The sequence below is a fragment of the Entelurus aequoreus genome, linkage group LG15, assembly GCF_033978785.1.
Source record: "Entelurus aequoreus isolate RoL-2023_Sb linkage group LG15, RoL_Eaeq_v1.1, whole genome shotgun sequence".
NCBI classification, from domain to species: domain Eukaryota; kingdom Metazoa; phylum Chordata; class Actinopteri; order Syngnathiformes; family Syngnathidae; genus Entelurus; species Entelurus aequoreus.
This window is the reverse complement of record NC_084745.1, coordinates 23,062,747-23,081,724: the sequence shown is the minus strand read 5'-3', so window position 1 is coordinate 23,081,724 and position 18,978 is coordinate 23,062,747. Positions and strand designations below refer to the sequence as shown.

General features: G+C 43.7%; 1 protein-coding gene across 2 annotated transcripts in view; it reads right to left on the bottom strand.

Annotated features, from left to right (window-relative positions):
* dok6 (docking protein 6) overlaps positions 1-17,725 on the bottom strand; it is a 176,499-nt gene extending 158,774 nt beyond the window's left edge. Inside the window, exon 1 of one of the 2 annotated variants that reach the window (XM_062021085.1) lies at positions 17,299-17,725. In XM_062021085.1, coding sequence (XP_061877069.1) covers positions 17,299-17,364 — 66 coding nt within the window. In that variant the 5' untranslated portion in view covers positions 17,365-17,725. The remainder of the gene's footprint in view (positions 1-17,298) is intronic. The other variant, XM_062021084.1, reaches the window with a different exon arrangement.
* Between the last annotated feature and the right edge of the window lie 1,253 nt (positions 17,726-18,978).

Sequence of the window (18,978 nt, the reverse complement as noted above, 5' to 3'; positions counted from 1 at the left end):
TAGCATACACACCCCACACACTCATCAAGGTTTTCAATAAACCTAGTAAACCGCAGTTCTGCCTTGGTGTCGCCTCCTTCCCTTTGCCCGGTATACAACATATCAATCAGGTTATGATGAAAGCAATTGTATGTATAGTGCTAAAGTAGTAGTAACCAAAAGAGGGAGCTATTAATTCAGGCCCGACTTGTTTGTTGCCTAAATAAGTTGCAGTTGCAATAAAAACAAAAATAGAGTGAAGTGGGGTGTTGGAAAACAAAGTAATAGCTTAAAAAAAAAAAAAAAGTGTTAATATTGCAGTACTATGAAAGTCTGTTTGGACACTGACCAGCCCCTCCGGGATGTTGGGATGTTGTTTGTGATTGCGCCAATTCAAGCAAATTCAACCAATCACCAAAGTATGAACGGCAGTGTTGGCGCTAGGAATTTTCAAAATGGGGTACAAGGGACCCCATCAAGTCATAAAAACAGTACATTTTTGGGGTCCCCACTTTTTTGTAACCGTTTTGAAAACAAATGATAAATGTATGCATTATTCTCTATAGCTCACATTCTATATTGTGTTTTGGCAGAAGGTTGTCATAAACGTTAAATTAATTTAAAAAAATAATACAAAAGAAAACAAATGTTAATGTATATGTAAATGTATTCAGATATAAACATTCATCAACTTCAGATATATCCGTCAATTTATTTATTTTATTGTGGAGGGGGGCATGGCCTGCGGGCCTGCAGCGAAGCGGGGTGTGTCAGGACCGGCCTCGAAGTCAGCGACAGGTGCGTAGATGGCCCAGGTGGACCTTATTATCTAATCACCTGTCGCTCTGTTTACACAGCAGCCGGGGAGGAGAGGTAGTTGCAGCTGGCATGAGAGCGAGAGCGTGCCTATCACACCCACAAAAGACAATTGCTGAAAAGCAACACACAGACTTTGAGTGAAAAATAAAACCGTATTGAACCATGAAACAGGCTCGCAGGGAGATGCTTGGTGGTCTGGAGGACCCACTGGAAGGCGACTTCCACAATTTGGCACCCAACATGGCCGGACCACCTAAGGCGGAAGAGGCCGACCCCCTGACAGCTCTTGCGAGCGCGCTCGCTCGCGGCGGTGACAGAGGCAAGCCACCATCAGATGGAGGCAGTCCTCCAGCAAGTGGCCTATCAGAGCCAAATCCTGCAAGCGCTGGTGGACCGGATGGGAGCGGCACGGCCAGCAGAAGCGGCCGTTGCCATACAGCGCATGGGGGAGGAGGAGGACCCCCACGCATGGCCGAAGGAGTAATGGGGCGTACGTCTCCTGCCGCTGCTGGCGGGGGAGGCGCAGAGAGCAGCACTCAGCTTGCCGGCGGCCTCCCGAGTGCGCTTCCTCGACCTGAGGAGGGCGGTGCTGGACCGGACCAGTTGCACCGCTGAAGACCACCGGCGCCAGTTGCGGGTGCTGCGACTAGAGGAGGAGGACCACCCGTTCACGCTGGGTCAGCGGCTCCGAGAGGCGGCGACGCACTGGCTGCAACTGAAGGAGGGGGACGAGCAGGTGATGGAGCGGCTGCTCGTGGAGCAATTCCTAGAAGCGATCCCAGCGCGGACGGTAACCTGGGTCCGGTACCACCGGCCCGAGATCTGACAGCCGCGGTGACCCTCGCCGAGGACCACCTGGCGGTTCACCGCGAGGCGCGACTGGACCAAACACCGCACGGACCGAGCGCGCAGCAGGAGGAGGTATCGCCGGTCCCACGGCACTGTGCACGTGACTCTCCCTCTGACTTTTGCTTGCAGAACCTCACGCGCCCAGCACAGACACCGCACAGAGCGAGCGCGCGGCGGGAGGAGGCGGCACCGCCGGTTCTACAACACCGCGCGGCGACCTTGGGGGTGTGTGCGTCCTCGCGGGTCCCGGCTGCTGCAGGTACGGTACTACCCGCGCAGAAGGCCCCTCAAACGCCTGGGCAGGCGTGCTGGAGGCGTGGGCGGCCCGGTCCTGTGCGTCAGGGACCTCCGCGGGTGGACAGGACCGTGGGATTGAGCTTGGACTAAGCTGCTTTCCGTGCTGAATTCCGGACCGTATTCGACCACCCCAAGGATGGGGGGGGGGACACAGCGGGACGTCTTCACTCCATCCAGCAGGGACTTCTCTCCGTAGCGGCCTACACTCTGGAGTTTCGGACCCTGGCGGCTGCCAGCGGCTGGGACGACCGGGCGCTCCAGAGCGCGTTCGGTCAGGGGCTCTCCGATGAAATTAAGGACGGACTACTGAGGGACAGACCCACATCCTGCAGGGGTCTCATCGAACTTGCACTCATGTTCGACCAGAGACTGCGCGCTCAAGGAGCCTTGAAGATCAGTTCAAGGGCTCAACTCCTACCCACCTATGAGCCCCCAGCCGCTCCACTCCAGCCTCCACCCACCATGATGACTACTCCGGAACCCATGCAGCTGGGAAGGACCCGGCTGACCGTTGAGGAGAAGGAGAGGAGGTACAGGCAGCGCCTCTGTCTCTACTGTGGTCTAGCCGGACATATCCTCCGCTATTGTCCGGCGAAACCAAAAGACCAGGCTCACCAGCTGAGGGGATACTGGTGAGCCATACGTCTTTCCCCCATGATGAGGAGAACCCGGACTTCCGATTACCCGCTACACTAGCATGGGGCTCAAGGACCATTCAAGTGGAGGCGTATTTGGACTCTGGAGCCGACGAGAGTCTGATGGACTTCGAGTTCGCCCGGCAGAAGGGCGTTCCTTTGGTCCACTTGGACAAGACTCTTCCTGCCCAAGCCCTGGATGGGCGACCTTTGGGACCCATCAAATATCGCACGGAGCCCTTTTCCATGACCATTTCAGGGAACCACATCGAGACCATCAGTCTTTGGGTATTGGAAGCACCCGTCGCCCCGCTGGTCCTGGGTAGGTCTTGGCTCCGTCAACATGACCCCCACGTCTCTTGGACTTCGGGCATATCTTGGCGTGGAGTACACCCTGCCACGCTAACTGCCTCAGGTCAGCTTCCCCTCCGTCCCACCAACCCAGTACCAGTGCCCCTCAGACTGACCTGTCTCTAGTACCAGCCTGCTACCATGACCTGGCGGAGGTTTTCAACAAGGAGAGAGCACAGGGTCTACCACCTCATAGACCCTACGATTGTGCCATTGCGCTACTCCCGGAGGCTAAGTTACCTGCCAGTCGCCTTTACAACTTGTCACTCCCGGAGAAAGAGGCAATGAAGGCATTCATCACGGAGGGTCTGACCTCAGGCATCATAACACCGTCCAAATCACCACTGGCTGCTGGATTTTTCTTTGTGGCCAAGAAGGACGGTTCACTCAGGCCCTGCAATGACTACCGCCATCTCAACAACATCACCATTAAAAACAAGTACCCCCTTCCTCTTCTTAACTCATCTTTTGAACCGTTGGCCCCAGCAACCATCTTTACCAAGTTGGATCTCCGCAACGCCTATCACCTTGTGCGGATTAGGGAGGGAGACGAGTGGAAGACTGCGTTTAACACTCATTTGGGGCACTTCGAATACCGGGTCATGCCCTTTGGACTAACTAACGCCGGCTGTCTTTCAGGCCCTCGTAAATGACATTCTGCGGGACATGCTGGACCAGTTCGTCGTAGTTTACCTGGATGATATTTTGATTTTTTCTCATAATGTGTCGGAGCACCAACAACATGTTAGACTCGTTCTCCAGAGACTCCTGGAGAACCGCCTGTTTGTTAAAGTCGAGAAGTGCAGTTTCCATACCTCTTCTGTAGAGTTCTTAGGTTTTGTGGTCGAGAAGGGACACATCAGAGCCGATCCCAAGAAAGTGGAGGCAGTGGTAGGGTGGCCTCAGCCATCCTCTAGAACGGAGTTGCGGAGGTTTCTTGGATTTGCCGGGTTCTACAGACGCTTCATCCGGGACTTCAGCCGGATTGCCGCACCACTCCATGCCCTCACTTCTCCAAAGAGCTCTTTTGTTTGGTCTCATAAAGCCAACAACGCCTTTGAGGACCTGAAGGGGAGCTTCATCTCCGCCCCAGTCCTCGTCCACCCTGACCTGGACGTTGCTTTTCTTGTGGAGGTGGACGCTTCCGACTCCGGGATTGGTGCTATTCTTTCCCAACGCTCAATAATTGATAACCTGATTCACCCCTGTTCCTTCTTTTCCAGACGACTGTCCCTGGCAGAGCGGAACTACGACGCTGGGAATAGGGAGTTGTCGGCTCTTGCCGAATGGAGACATTGGCTTGAGGGAGCCCGACACCAGTTCCAAATCCTGACTGACCACAGCAATCTCCTCCACATCCGCTCTGCCAGGAGGCTGAACAATCGACAGGCAAGATGGCAACAATTCTTCTCCATTCGACTACTTGCTGTCTTTCAGACCCGGGTCGAAGAACGCTAAGGCTGCTGCAGGTACGGTAGTACCCGCGCAGAAGGCCCCTCAAACGCCTGGGCAGGCGTGCTGGAGGCGTGGGCGGCCCGGTCACGTGCGTCAGGGACCTCCGCGGGTGGAGGTGAGGCAGGTGATCCGGGTGGCCGGCCCTCCGGTGCCCTCCGGTGCCCTCCCCCGGCCTGGTTGAGACGTACTGTATACCGGTAAGGATACAAGGGGGTACATACCGGGCGATGGTGGATTCGGGTTGCGAGCAGTCCATGATCCACCAGAACCTGGTTCGACCAGGCAGGCAGCACAGGCGAAAATTAGATGTGTTCATGGGGATGTGCACGAGTACCCTGTGGTGCCAGTGGAAATTGTGTATGATGGGCAAAAGCATAGTGTCAAGGTTGCTGTAAGTGCGCACTTACCCACCCCGTAATTTTGTGTACAAATTGGCCGGGGTTTAACCATTTAGTGACACAATGTGTAGGGGTGCGTTCACAGCCCGTAGGAAAAGGGAACATCCCCGCAGTTCTCAGTGGCGACGCGGGTTCATCCGACACTGCCGAGGGGGGACCGGCGGGGGCTTCGCGGGAAGTCCCCCACTGGCACCCTACGGAGGATTTTCCCCTCGAGCAGTCCCAGGATGACACTCTGCGCGCGACCTGGGACCAGGTGGTCAGCTAGTGCGCCCGGGAACAGTAGGCGCGGCCGAGCGGCACAGTCAGCCTCTCTGCTTCAGTAAACAATGACGGTGATGACGTCATTGTCAGCGATGCGAGCGACACTTGCTAACCTGTCAGCCACTTCTCCAAGAGACTCCTTTTGAACACTAGCACATTAACAGTTCAAAATGCACATATTTGCCCCCTTTGTTGACCTGCAAAGTATGTTTTGAGGTGGAGGAGTCTGGTCGGGTGCTGGTTAGCTTGAAGATAAAAGCCAGCCTGTCTCCACCTGCGCACTTTCTCCCGCTGTCAGTGCGCAGGTGCGTACTGTCTGGTCGAAAGTGGATGGAATGAGGTTTCCAAGGATAAGGTAGACAAATTTAGACTTAGATTTAGACTTCCTTTTATTGTCATTCAAATTTGAACTTTACAGTACATATATTATGTTCTATAACCTTTATTCCTCCCTAAAAAAGGCAGCTAACACAACATTTAGGACTTTGTTCTAGAATAAATAGTATGTTATATTTTTATTTTCTGCCATAGTAAACTTATATAGGCAATCATCAATTGGTAAATTTCTTTAAATGCCCATTTGTGGATCTCACTCAGTGCATTCATTCATCCTTTTGTTATGCCTATGTACTACATTTCAAGCTAACGCTGCCTCAGTCATCACTGAGCTGTTGAGTCATTAGAGCAAAATATAAAATTAAATGTGGTGTTAGGGTTTATGCTGGATCTTTGCCAGCCATGGAAATGATTCCCTTTAGCCCAGATGTGTACGGTTGTCAGTTTACTCGCAAGCACGCACGCACACACTCACACACACGAGCCATGTTGTTGTTTTTCCTACCCGATTTAGACTAGAAGAGATTTGGAATAACAGAGTGTAATATATGTTTAGGGACATAAATGCTAGTGTGCCGACATTGGGGTCCTCTGAGGACATCCCGCGTGTTAACACGGCACCTAGCCAGAGAGTGGGCGATCGGGAAGCAGGACAGGATGCGTAATGGGAAAAGACCGCCAGCGCCCTCACTTGCGCCCTAGAACTGTATCCGGCTCATGGCGCATGCAAAAAGTCAATCCCCTAAAACTTTATAAGCGGCAATAACAACCGACGCCGTCTGCTTCTTAACGGGTTGTTGCTCACTCCATGCAGAAAGAGCTCTAGACAATTACTATCTTTGGTGCTATCAAAAAGTGCAGAAGTAAAAGCATCAAAGCCACCGTCGGCACACATCAACGGAAGGGAGGTGTGCGTCGTCGTTATAATAATGATCTGCAAAAATTAGCAAAAACAGATGGCCCAACGAACCACAGTATAATTGAATAACTCTGCGGCTTGTTGTCAAGCCATTTGTCTCCATTCAGCTCAACGTGATACTTTTGTAATAGAGAGTTTTATGGTGATAATGATGTTGTCCACCCCAGGCTAATAATTAGAACCTTAGACCTCGATAATGAGACCTGTAGCCCGTGGTGCAAAAATAGGACGTGATTAGACTTAAAATGTTCAGCCTATCATCAAAAATAGTGCAGGGTCATACAATCGGTGTATTAGAGGAGCTGCCTTCAAAATGTGCTGTGATGTAATTGACACTTTCAGTCAGGTATTAACTTAAAGCAGACCTATGATAATTTTCCACATTACTGACTTATAAATGTTGTTACAATATTGGATAGTTGTGTAATGCTCATGCATTTGTTTTTCAAGCCTGTGACCGCTGTGCTTCAGTTTTTTTAAACAGTGTGGTGAATGTTCCATATTTTTCAGACAATAAGGCGCACAGGATTATAAGGTTTACTGTCGATGAACAGGTCTATTTTCATACACGAGGCGCAACGGATTATAAAGGCGCAATAAAAGGGTCATATGATTTTTTTCTGCAACTTTTAATCACTTTCCTGTGGTCTACATCAGTGGTCCCCAACCACCGGGCCACGGACCGGTACCGGTCCGTGGATCGATTGGTACCGGGCCGCACAAGAAATAAAAAACTATACTTTTTTTTTTTTATTAAATCAACATAAAAAACACAAGATACACTTAGTGCACCAACCCAAAAAACCTCCCTTCCCCATTTACACTCATTCGCACAAAAGGGTTGTTTCTTTCTGTTATTAACATTTCTGGTTCCTACATTATATATCAATATAGATCAATACAGTCTGCAGGGATACAGTCCGTAAGCACGCATGATTGTATTTTTTTATGACAAACAAAAAAGAAAAATAAATAAAATTAAAAAAACACCCCCCTCCCCCAACCCCGGTCCGTGGGACAAATTTTCAAGCGTTGATCGGTCCGCAGCTACAAAAAGGTTGGGGACCACTGGTCTGCATAACATGCAATGGTGGTTGTTTGGTTAAAATCAGTGTTTCCCACACATTCATTTATTTGTGGCGGCCCGCCACGAAAGAATTACGTAGGCCATGACTCGGATTTTCTTAATTTTTATTTTCGGGATTTGAATGCATTTATTTTGAAAGGACAGCTGGAGAGAGACGGGGGGTGGGGGGGGAGGGGGGAGAGAGAGGGTGAGAGGGGGGATTGACGCGGAGCAAAGCGACTGTCAGGTGGGATCGAACTGGGTCGCCGCAGCGGGTGCTCTACCAGGTGAGATAGGTTATAGCTGCATCTCTCGCGGCTCGTCATATATGTAACGTTAATCCGCGATTTCACCGAGCGTTTCACTGACGGTGAGCAGCCTGACGCTGCTTCATTAACACCGCCGCTCGCTGTTTGACTCGGGGGCCGGGGCAGACGCACGCAGTAACAGTCACCTGTTACCATACCGACGAGCTAACGTGTCCAGGTTATAACCCTGTTGTAAATAAACACACGTGGAGACGGTGCTTCAGATACTAATACGAATTTGATACTGTAGTAGTTATCTTTTGTGTATTCATTATGTGAAATGGATGGATGGATGGATGGACGTTTAAAACAAAACTGTTATTATTAATTAGTAAGTATACATTTTTTGAGCATTTTTAGAGAAAATCATATTATTGTAGTAAATTATGCAAATTACTCGATGATGTCATGGTGACCACGCCTATAACCACGCCCCCACCGCCACAGGTATCTTGGCAGTTTATGGGAAACACTGCTCCCTCAATAATGAATTAATACAATTTTCAGAACATGCCGAGGGTAAATAAAAAAACTAGATGCGGGCCCAAATTTGCCCCCAGGCCACACTTTGGTGCTAAATTACCTGAACAAAACATCAACATCTGTACCGATCTTTGTGTGATAGCTAACAAAGCAAATTAATCTAATCTAAACCCCTTGGGATATTCAATTTCTTCTTAATATTATTCTTTACTAATATTGATATTCCGCAAACTATAACCTTTTTGAGGGCTTCACTTACCATATCATGCAAGAAACTTGTACACCATTCAGCCCTTTGAGACACTTGTGATTTAGGGCTATATAAATAAACATTGATTGATTGATTGATTCACACCCGAATTCCTATTTATTCCGATTTGAATTCGATTCATAAGTTTCGAAAATAGATTTTTACATTTTGTCTTTTATTGAAATCAATTTTTAAAATGTCTTTAGGCCATCTCCGCACTTACTCGCTGCATGTATGTGTCAGAAGCCAAGGGGCGCTTTTGTAAACTGTAACATGTACTGAAAATGTTTTAACAACACAGATTCCAGAAAACACAGAGTGAGATGTTCTACCTCTTGTGCGAAACACAAATGCATAAAATGACTTAACACATTAAATGAACAGTGAACGTGAATGGAAGACCTGACGGATAAAATTTACGGGTGCGCATCATCAGTAGTGATGATGCGCACCACTTTTATACAAAATAATATATTGCAGGAATCGGTTGGAATTTAAAATAATTTTTCATAATGTTCATCATGACAGGACGCGCTGAAATAATCAAAGACCATACACAAAGGTAGTCTGCCATTTTTGATGATAGGTCCCATTTTTGGGGGGAATTTGAACCGGTTCCATCCATCCATCTATTTTCTACCGCTTGTCCCTTTTGGGGTCGCGGGGGGTGCTGGAGCCTATCTCAGCTGCATTCGGGCGGAAGGCGGGGTACACCCTGGACAAGTCGCCACCTCATCGTAGGGCCAACACAGATAGACAGACAACAATCACACTCACATTCACACACTAGGGCCAATTTAGTGTTGCCAATCAACCTATCCCCATGTGCATTGTCTTTGGAGGTGGGAGGAAGCCAGAGTACCCGGAGGGAACCCACGCAGTCACGGGGAGAACATGCAAACTCTACACAGAAAGACCCCGAGCCCGGGGCTCAAACTCAGGACCTTTGTATTGTGAGGCACACACACTAACACCTGTACCACTGTTCTGCCCTGAAACTGTTTCATTGTGTGTAATATTCTAATCCGGGAAGTATTTATTATGTTTGTAGAGTGTGTCGCTGGTAGGGTTGTATACCGAGTACTGGTATGATTGGTTTGTCTAAGTCTAAAAGTCAGTTAAAATTCTGGACTAATGATATAGCTATCGGTACTTCTTTCATCCAGCTGATTGTCATAATTACGACACGCACGCGCTGTCACATTCATTCAGATGCCGTGCAACGCATAAAAAACTCCACAGCGGAACAGTCAATCGGAGTCGACCTTTTACCACCCTACTTCCGGTTACCAGTTTACAACAACAGAATCATGCGTGTACGCGTCATTGCGGACGGTATCTATGTTCGCTAAAAACAGAATATAAATGCAGAAAGTCGCGGAATTTGGCGTAATATGACTGAGATTCTGTCATTGTGAAGAAAAGGGGAAATCATGTTTACGAGGACCGTGTACTTGGCACTCACCTCCATGGAGCCTGGCCAGCCATGGGCCATTCTAGCCGCCAGCCCTGCACCCTTCTTGGGCCATCTCTTTGCTTGCCTCCTTGACACACGGCCACCTCAAACTACCAAACTAACTCCAAAATACAGAGCCAAACAGTTCCCAAATGACTATGTGTCTGTGTGTCAGGTGATATGTTTATTTCGCAAATGTGATATCTACTTGTCCAAAAGCTGTGTAAAAACACCATGTTACTAATGCTAATGCTAGCTAGTTGTGGACGCAACCACCGATTTTAATTGGTAAGTTAATGAAAATTAAACAACTTCTAGACAGTTGGCCCACTATTGTTGAAATAATAACTGATACATCTTTGTGTGTGTTTTCTTTTACTTGAAAGCATCTAAACTCAAATGTATTGGTACATTGTTAAGTTATACAAAACCCAAAAGCAGTGAAGTTGGCACATTGTGTAAATTGTAAATAAAAACTGAATACAATGATTTGCAAATCCCTTTCAACCTATATTTAATTGAATACACTGCAAAGACAAGATACTTAACGTTCGAACTGAGAAACTTTGTTTGCAACATCCCACAGGTGAACAGGCTAATTGGAAACAAGTGGGTGCCATGATTGGGTATAAAAGCAGCTTACCGTATTTTTCGGACTATAAATCGCAGTTTTTTTCATAGTTTGGCCGTGGGTGCGACTTATACTCAGGAGCGACTTATGTGTGAAATTATTAACACATTACCGTAAAATATCTAATATTATTATTTAGCTCATTCACGTAAGAGACTAGACGTATAAGATTTCTTTGGATTTAGCGATTAGGAGTGACAGATTGTTTGGTAAACATATAGCATGTTCTATATAAAGAACATGCTATACATTCAAATAACTATAACGTATATGTTATAGTTATTTGAATGACTCTTACCATAATATGTTACGTTAACATACCAGGCACGTTCTCAGTTGGTTATTTATGCGTCATATAACGTACACTTATTCAGCCTGTTGTTCACTATTCTTTATTTATTTTAAATTGCCTTTCAAATGTCTATTCTTGGTGTTGGGTTTTATCAAATAAATTTCCCCAAAAAATGCGACTTATACTCCAGTGCAACTTATAAATGTTTTTTTTAGGGATGTCCGATAATATCGGCCTGCCGATATTATCAGCCGATAAATGCGTTAAAATGTAATATCGGAAATTATCGGAATCGTTTTTTTTTAATTATCTGTATCGGTTTTTTTTTGTTGTTGTTTTTTTTTTTTTTTATTAAATCAACATAAAAAACACAAGATACACTTACAATTAGTGCACCAACCCAAAAAACCTCCCTCCCCCCATTTCTTTCTGTTATCAATATTCTGGTTCCTACATTATATATCAATATATATCAATACAGTCTGCAAGGGATACAGTCTGTAAGCACACATGATTGTGCTGGTTCACTAATAGTACTAACCTTTAACAGTTAATTTGACTCATTTTCATTAATTACTAGTTTCTATATAACTGTTTTTATATTGTTTTACTTTCTTTTTTATTCAAGAAAATGTTTTTAATTTAGTTATGTTATTTTATTATTTTTTTTAAAAAGTACCTTATCTTCACCATACATGGTTGTCCAAATTAGGCATAAAAATGTGTTAATTCCACGACTGCATATATCGGTTGATATCGGTATCGGTTGATATCGGTATCGGTAATTAAAGAGTTGGACAATACCGGAATATCGGATATCGGCAAAAAGCCATTATCGGACATCCCTAGTTTTTTTCCTTCTTTACTATGCATTTTCGGCTGGTGCGACTTATACTCCGAAGCGACTTATACTCCGGAAAATACGGTACATGAAATTCAGTCATTCACAAACAAGGATGGGGCAAGGGTCACCACTTTGTGAACAAATGCGTAAGCAAATTGTCGATCAGTTTAAGAACAACATTTCTCAGCGAGCTATTGCAAGGTGTTTAGGGATTTCACCATCTAAAATAGTGGTTCTCAACCTTTTTTCAGTGATGTACCCCCTGTGAACATTTTTTAAATTCAAGTACCCCCTAATCAGAGCAAAGCATTTTAGGTTGAAAAAAAGAGATAAAGAAGTTAAATAAAGCACTATGTCATCAGTTTCTGATTTATTAAATTGTATAAAAATATTGCTCATTTGTTATGGTCTTTCTTGAACTATTTGGAAAAAAAGATATAAAAATAACTAAAAACTTGTTGAAAAATAAACAAGTGATTCAATTATAAATAAAGATTTCTACACATAGAAGTAATCATCAACTTAAAGTGCCCTCTTTGGGGATTGTAATAGAGATCCATCTGGATTCATGAACTTAATTCGAAACATTTCTTCACAAAAAAAGAAATCTTTAACATCAATATTTATGGAACATGTCCACAAAAAATCTAGCTGTCAACACTGAATATTGCATTATTGCATTTCTTTTCACAGTTCTTTTTGACAGACATTTAAAAAAAATCTCACTTACCCCTTGGCATACCTTCAAGTACCCCCATTTGAGAACCACTGATCTAAAAGGTTCAGAAAATCTGGAGAAATCACTGCACGTAAGCGGCAAAGCTTTGAACTTTGATCCCTCAGGCGGTACTGCATCAAAAACTGACATCAGTTATGTAATGGATATCACCACATGGGGTCAGGAACACTTCAGAAAATGACTGTCAGTAACTACAGTTTGTCGCTACATCTGTAAGTGCAAGTTTAAACTCTACTATGAAAAGCCAAAGCCATTTATCAACAACACCCAGAAACGCCGTCAGCTTTGCTGGGCCGAGCTCATCTAAGATAGACTGATGCAAAGTGTAAAAGTGTTTTGTGGTCTGACGAGTCCACATTTCAAATTGTTTTTGGAAACTGTGGACGTCGTGTCCTCCGGACCAAAGAGGGAAAGAACCATTTGGACTGTTATAGGCGCATAGTTCAAAAGCCAGCATCTGTGATGGTATGGGGGTGTATTAGTGCCCAAAGCAAGGGTAACTTACACATCTGTGAAGGCACCAGGTTTTGGAGCAACATACAGGACGGTCTCAGAAAATTTTAATATTGTGATAAAGTCCTTTATTTTCTGTAATGCAATTAAAAAAACAAAAATGTCATACATTCTGGATTCATTACACATCAATTGAAATATTGCAAGCCTTTTATTATTTTAATATTGCTGATTATGGCATACAGCTTAAGAAAACTCAAAAATCGTATCTAAAAAAATTTGAGAATAGAGAATTTGTGGGGTATTGTGAAGAATAAGCTGAAAGACACCAGACCCAATAATGCAAATGAGCTAAAGGCCACTATTGAAGCATCCTGGGCATCCATAACACCTCAGCAATGCCACAGGCTGATTGCCTCCATGCCACGCCGCATTGATGCAGTAATCCATGCAAAAGGATTCCCAACCAAGTACTGAGTGCATTAATTGACATTTTCAAATGTTTGATTTTGTTTTGCTATTATAAATCTTTTTTTTTTACTTGGTCTGGGAAATACTCTAATTTTTTGAGATACGATTTTTCAGTTTTCTTAAGCTGTATGTCATAATCAGCAATATTAAAATATTAAAAGGCTTGCAATATTTCAGTTGATGTGTAATGAATCCAGAATGTATGACATTTTTGTTTTTTTAATTGCATTACAGAAAATAAAGAAGAACATCACCTTGTTCAAAGAACAAAACCAACACAGTGAATGAACTCACAACAAATTACACAATTGCAAATCAGATGGAAAATTAGAGGGAACATTGTTTGGGGGTATCCATAATACTTAGACTTCCTTTTTATTGTCATTCAAATGTTAAATGCCTACTGAAATTATTTTTTTTAAATTTAAACGGGGATAGCAGATCCATTCTATGTGTCATACTTGATCATTTCGCGATATTGCCATATTTTTGCTGAAAGGATTTAGTATAGAACAACGACGATAAAGTTCGCAACTTTTGGTCTCTGATAAAAAAAAGCCTTGCCCCTACCGGAAGTAGCGTGACGTCACCGAAGGAAGGGCTGCTCACATTTCCCCATTGTTTACACCAGCAGCGAGAGCGATTCGGACCGAGAAAGCGACGATTACCCCATTAATTTGAGCCAGGATGAAAGATTCGTGGATGAGGAACGTGAAAGTGAAGGACTAGCGTGCAGTGCAGGACGTATCTTTTTTCGCTCTGACCGTAACTTAGGTACAAGGGTTCATGGGATTCCACACTCTCTCCTTTTTCTATTGTGGATCACGGATTTGTATTTTAAACCACCTCAGATACTATATCCTCTTGAAAATGAGAGTCGAGAACACGAAATGGACATTCACAGTGACTTTTATCTCCACGACAATACATCGGTGAAGCACTTTAGCTACTGAGCTAACGTGATAGCATCGGGCTTAACTGCATATAGAAACAAAACAAATACGCCCCTGACTGGAAGGATAGACAGAAGATCAACAATACTACCAAACTCTGGACCTGTAACTACACGGTTAATGCTTTCCAGCTTGGCGAAGCTTAGCAATGCTGTTGCTAACGACGCCATTGAAGCTAACTTAGCTACGGAACCTCGACAGAGCTATGCTAAAAACATTAGCTCTGCACCTACGCCAGCTCTCATCTGCTCATCACACCCGTGCTCACCTGCGTTCCAGCGATCGACGGTACGACGAAGGACTTCACCCGATCACCGATGCGGTCGGCGGCCCGGAGACGGAGGAAGTCAAGGTGAGGTCGTTCGGCTAGCGCGTCTGCTATCCACCTCAAAGTCCTCCTGGTTGTGTTGCTGTAGTCCGCCGCTAATACAACGATCCCACCTACAACTTTCTTCTTTGCAGTCTCCATTGTTCATTAAACAAATTGCAAAAGATTCACCAACACAGATGTCCAGAATACTGTGGAATTTTGAGATGAAAACAGAGCTTTTTGTATTGTATTCAATGGGCTCCGACTACTTCCGCTTCAACAGTTGACGTCACACGCAAACGTCATCATATCGAAATGTTTTTAGCCGGAAGTTTGCCGGGAAATTTAAAATTGCACTTTATTAGTTAAGAGGCCGTATTGGCATGTGTTGCAATGTTAAGATTTCATCATTGACATATAAACTATCAGACTGCGTGGTCGGTAGTAGTGGGTTTCAGTAGGCCTTTAACTTTACAGTACAGATACAGCGATAGGGAGAAGTTTTTATTTACACGATTGATTGATTAAATGAAACTTGTATTAGTAGATTGCACAGTACAGTACATATTCCGTACAATTGACCACTAAATGTTAACACCCGAATAAGTTTTTCAACCTGTTTAATTAAGTCGGGGTCCACGTTAATCAATTCATGAGTCTGGTGTGTCTTGACCGCTGCGGCGGAGGCTCTGCCGAACCCCTGAGGCCGACTCGCCAAACCCCTAGGGTTCGATCGAACCCAGGTTAAGAACCACTGACTTACAATGATAATAAATTGTTGAACTAATTCCTTGTTTATTTGCTCTTTAGTCCAAATGCTTTAAAGGCAGGGCAGGTTAAGAACAATGTAAAAAATTGTGATAAAATAATCAAGATCGGACAACTTTTTTGTTTCTGTTTGCCATATCGCACAGCCCTTGCATCTGATAATCAGCTTAGAACAGGGGTGTCAAACGTACAGCCCGCGGGCCAGATCAGGCCCACGAACAGGTTTTATCCGGCCCACGGGATGAGTTTGCTAAGTATATAAATTTGTCAAAATTTTTGAATGAAAGAAACTGCTGTTCTAAATGTGTCCACTAGATGTCTCAATAGCAATTCTTTGTATCTTTGTAGATTATGCTACATGTGTAAAAAAAAAAAAAAACCACGATGTTAGTGCACTAGTCAAGGAAAATGAGCAAACTACATAAATAACACCATGTAATTTGATTTTGATATACTTTTTTTTATCTTGATAGATTGAAAATTAACACCAATGAGTTGACTGATGAACATGATCACATAATTTATTCAGAAAGTATAAATAACGACAAAAAAAAATAGAATTCTATTAACCCAACAACATTATGATTTGTACATTTTCAGAATATGTTTGTTATATTTGTAAACAAAGAAAACAATCTGAAGTTGGCTTTATTTTTAAGTTATCGTGCCATGATTTTACCAGTCCGGCCCACTTTTGAGTCGATTTTTCTCCATATGGCCCCCGATTTAAAATGAGTTTGACACCTCTGGCTTAGAATAATCACAAATAAAAAAGCAATAATATCACAAATTATAAAGCTAATAAATATGGTTAAAAAATGCATTTTTCATATCTTTATTTACACCACTTCATAGTACTGATAAGAACACTGATGGATAGCAGCATAGGCCCCTGATCTACATTTCTGCCAGTGGATGCTCGGTGTGTGTGTATTAAAAAAAAAATAGAAGTTAGAAGTTAATATCCCATATGGTTTGTGGCTTTATTATTTTGTAAAACGGACCAAATTTGCCACAAAATTAAGTACAGCAAGATAGATTTTTCAAAAATTATTTTAAAGATTGAAAGTTGCCATCAATCCTACGTGGGCGCTCGGCATTGTCCGTGGGTGCTCGGGCACCGAAGCACCCACGGGATCGGCGCCTATGGATACCAGTATAAGGAATATCGTTAATAAAATTCTAACAATATACATCCCTTGAACCAGCATCCTCTGCGGTACACTTTTGTGTTTTGCATATATTTTTCCGAAACTCCGAGGATGCTGGTTCTCAACAGTGGAGTGTTTTAAGTCTCGTCTTAAGACCCACTTTTATTCTTTGGCTTTTAACACTATGTGAGTTGTGTGGTCTTCTGTCCTCTGTTGTCCTCTGTGTTTTTTATAAATTTTGATGTCTATTTTATTGTTTTAATCGGTTTTACCCTTTAAAATCGTTTTTATCATATTTATTTTTTATATTGTTTTTATATTGGTTTTCTATTCATTTATTTGTTGTTTGTATTCAGTCATTGGTGTAGCATAACATTGTTTTTAATATTGTTTTTAATATTGTTTTTAACATGGCTGTGCAGCACTTTGGAAACATTCTTGTTGTGTAAATGTGCTATATAAATAAAGTGGATTGGATTGGATTGGGTTATGTGTGGTTTAACAGGTGACCAGTCAACCAGCCCAAAGACAGTTGGGATAGGCTCCAGCTCCCCATACTGTAAATGAGGACAAGCAGTATAGCAAACAGTGTAATGATGACACATTTTCAGTATTATCTTTTAAAGGTAATGACGGATGCTGTGAACTTTCAGTAGTACCCGACTGGCAACTTTATGAGAGATATTTGGCTTTATGTTCCACTGGAAGTCCTCAATAATATAAGTAACGCCTACTTTCTACTCCAGATGCCGCTGGTGTTAAAGCTCATCTTCCACACCTGCTTCTCCGGCTAGCTTATCAGCACGTGCACCAGTACTCACCCCCAGCTTCTTACTGCGTATCCTCACGTATCCTTGTTTGACTATGTCGTTGAAGTTGGAAGCCATGGTCGAGGGGACGCCGAGAGCTCCCCACACACACACCACTTTAAATAAAACAAACCAGCTTGTTTTTTCTTTGTTGTTGTTTGTTTAGTTTTTTTCCCCCTTCTGTTGTAGTCACGCAACACGTCTCACAAGAGTCTCTGTCCGCGAAGCATCCGCCTGGAGAGGGGAAGCAGAGCGGCGGGCAACCTGCTTCCGTGTCAGCGCTCAGGCTGCCCGGCTTCGGCTGCGCGGTCCATCCGGGGAGATGATGGAGGGAGGCGGGAGATACCATTTGTCAGCTGATTCATTGGAGCGGAGAGGGGATGGCAGAGGAGAGGGGAGCGCGTGCGCTTTCTGGACCGCACCATCTGTGGCACAGAGGGGGGGTCAGGGCTGGGTCATAAATCAAGGTGCCGGGAGGAGCAAATAGGATGTTTTTATTGCCTTACAGTAAGTTTTGTTTGTACTATTAAAATGGAATTTTAGATATTATGCACTTCATGGCTAAAACATGAAGATAGCATACAAAAATTGGATAGTTTATTACAGGGGTGTCCAAACTTTTTCCACTGAGGGCCGCAAACGGAAAAATTAAAGCATGTGGGGGCCATTTTGATATTTTTCATTTCAAACCATAACAAAATATATGGATTTTTTGTATTTATTTTACCTTTAGGGGTCCCAGGGGACCATAAAGGGTCTCAGTTATTAAAATGTTAGAAATAAGTCTAATTTGTATTATTATTTTTTATTTAACGCTTACAGTAAATCTCTATATAAACTTAAAAAAAAAAGGTTTTATGGCTTTTCTGTCAAAAACAACTTTGTTTTTTATAGTAAAACTGAAATATGCAGTATTTAGTAATTACAGCCCTAAAATATAAATAATGCAGGACACCATTGATTTTAATTATTTCATATGTTTGAGTCATCACAGTGAAAAGATAAATAAAATACCACTAAATATATTTGGGATCCAGGCAGCACGGTGGAAGAGGGGTTAGTGCGTCTGCCTCACAATACGAAGGTTCTGAGTAGTCCTGGGTTCAATCCCGGGCTCGGGATCTTTCTGTGTGGAGTTTGCATGTTCTCCCCATGACTGCATGGGTTCCCTCCGGGTACTCCGGCTTCCTCCCACTTCCAAAGACATGCACCTGGGGATAGGTTGATTGGCAACACTAAATTGGCCCTAGTGTGTGAATGTGAGTGTGAATGTTGTCTGTCTATCTGCGTTGGCCCTGTGATGAGGTGGCGACTTGTCCAGGGTGTACACCGCCTTCCGCCCGATTGTAGCTGAGATAGGCCCCAGCGCTCCCCGCGACCCCGAAAGGAATAAGCGGTAGAAAATGGATGGATGAATATTTGGGATCCAAAAGGTGCCCCACTCATGAAGTGATAAATTTGTATTAGTTTTTTTTTTTTTTACTTTCATCACTTAAGTTACGAGATCAACTTCAGATATATCTGTCGATTTTACATTTGAACTATTATTTTGTTTGTTTTATGCTCTTTTGTCAAAGAAAACTTTGTTTTTATATGGCAACTACACGATATATGCAATATTTACCACATAAAATATTTTAAAGTGAAAAGTTTGAACTAATTGGAGCTTTGAAAATAATGAATTATAACATG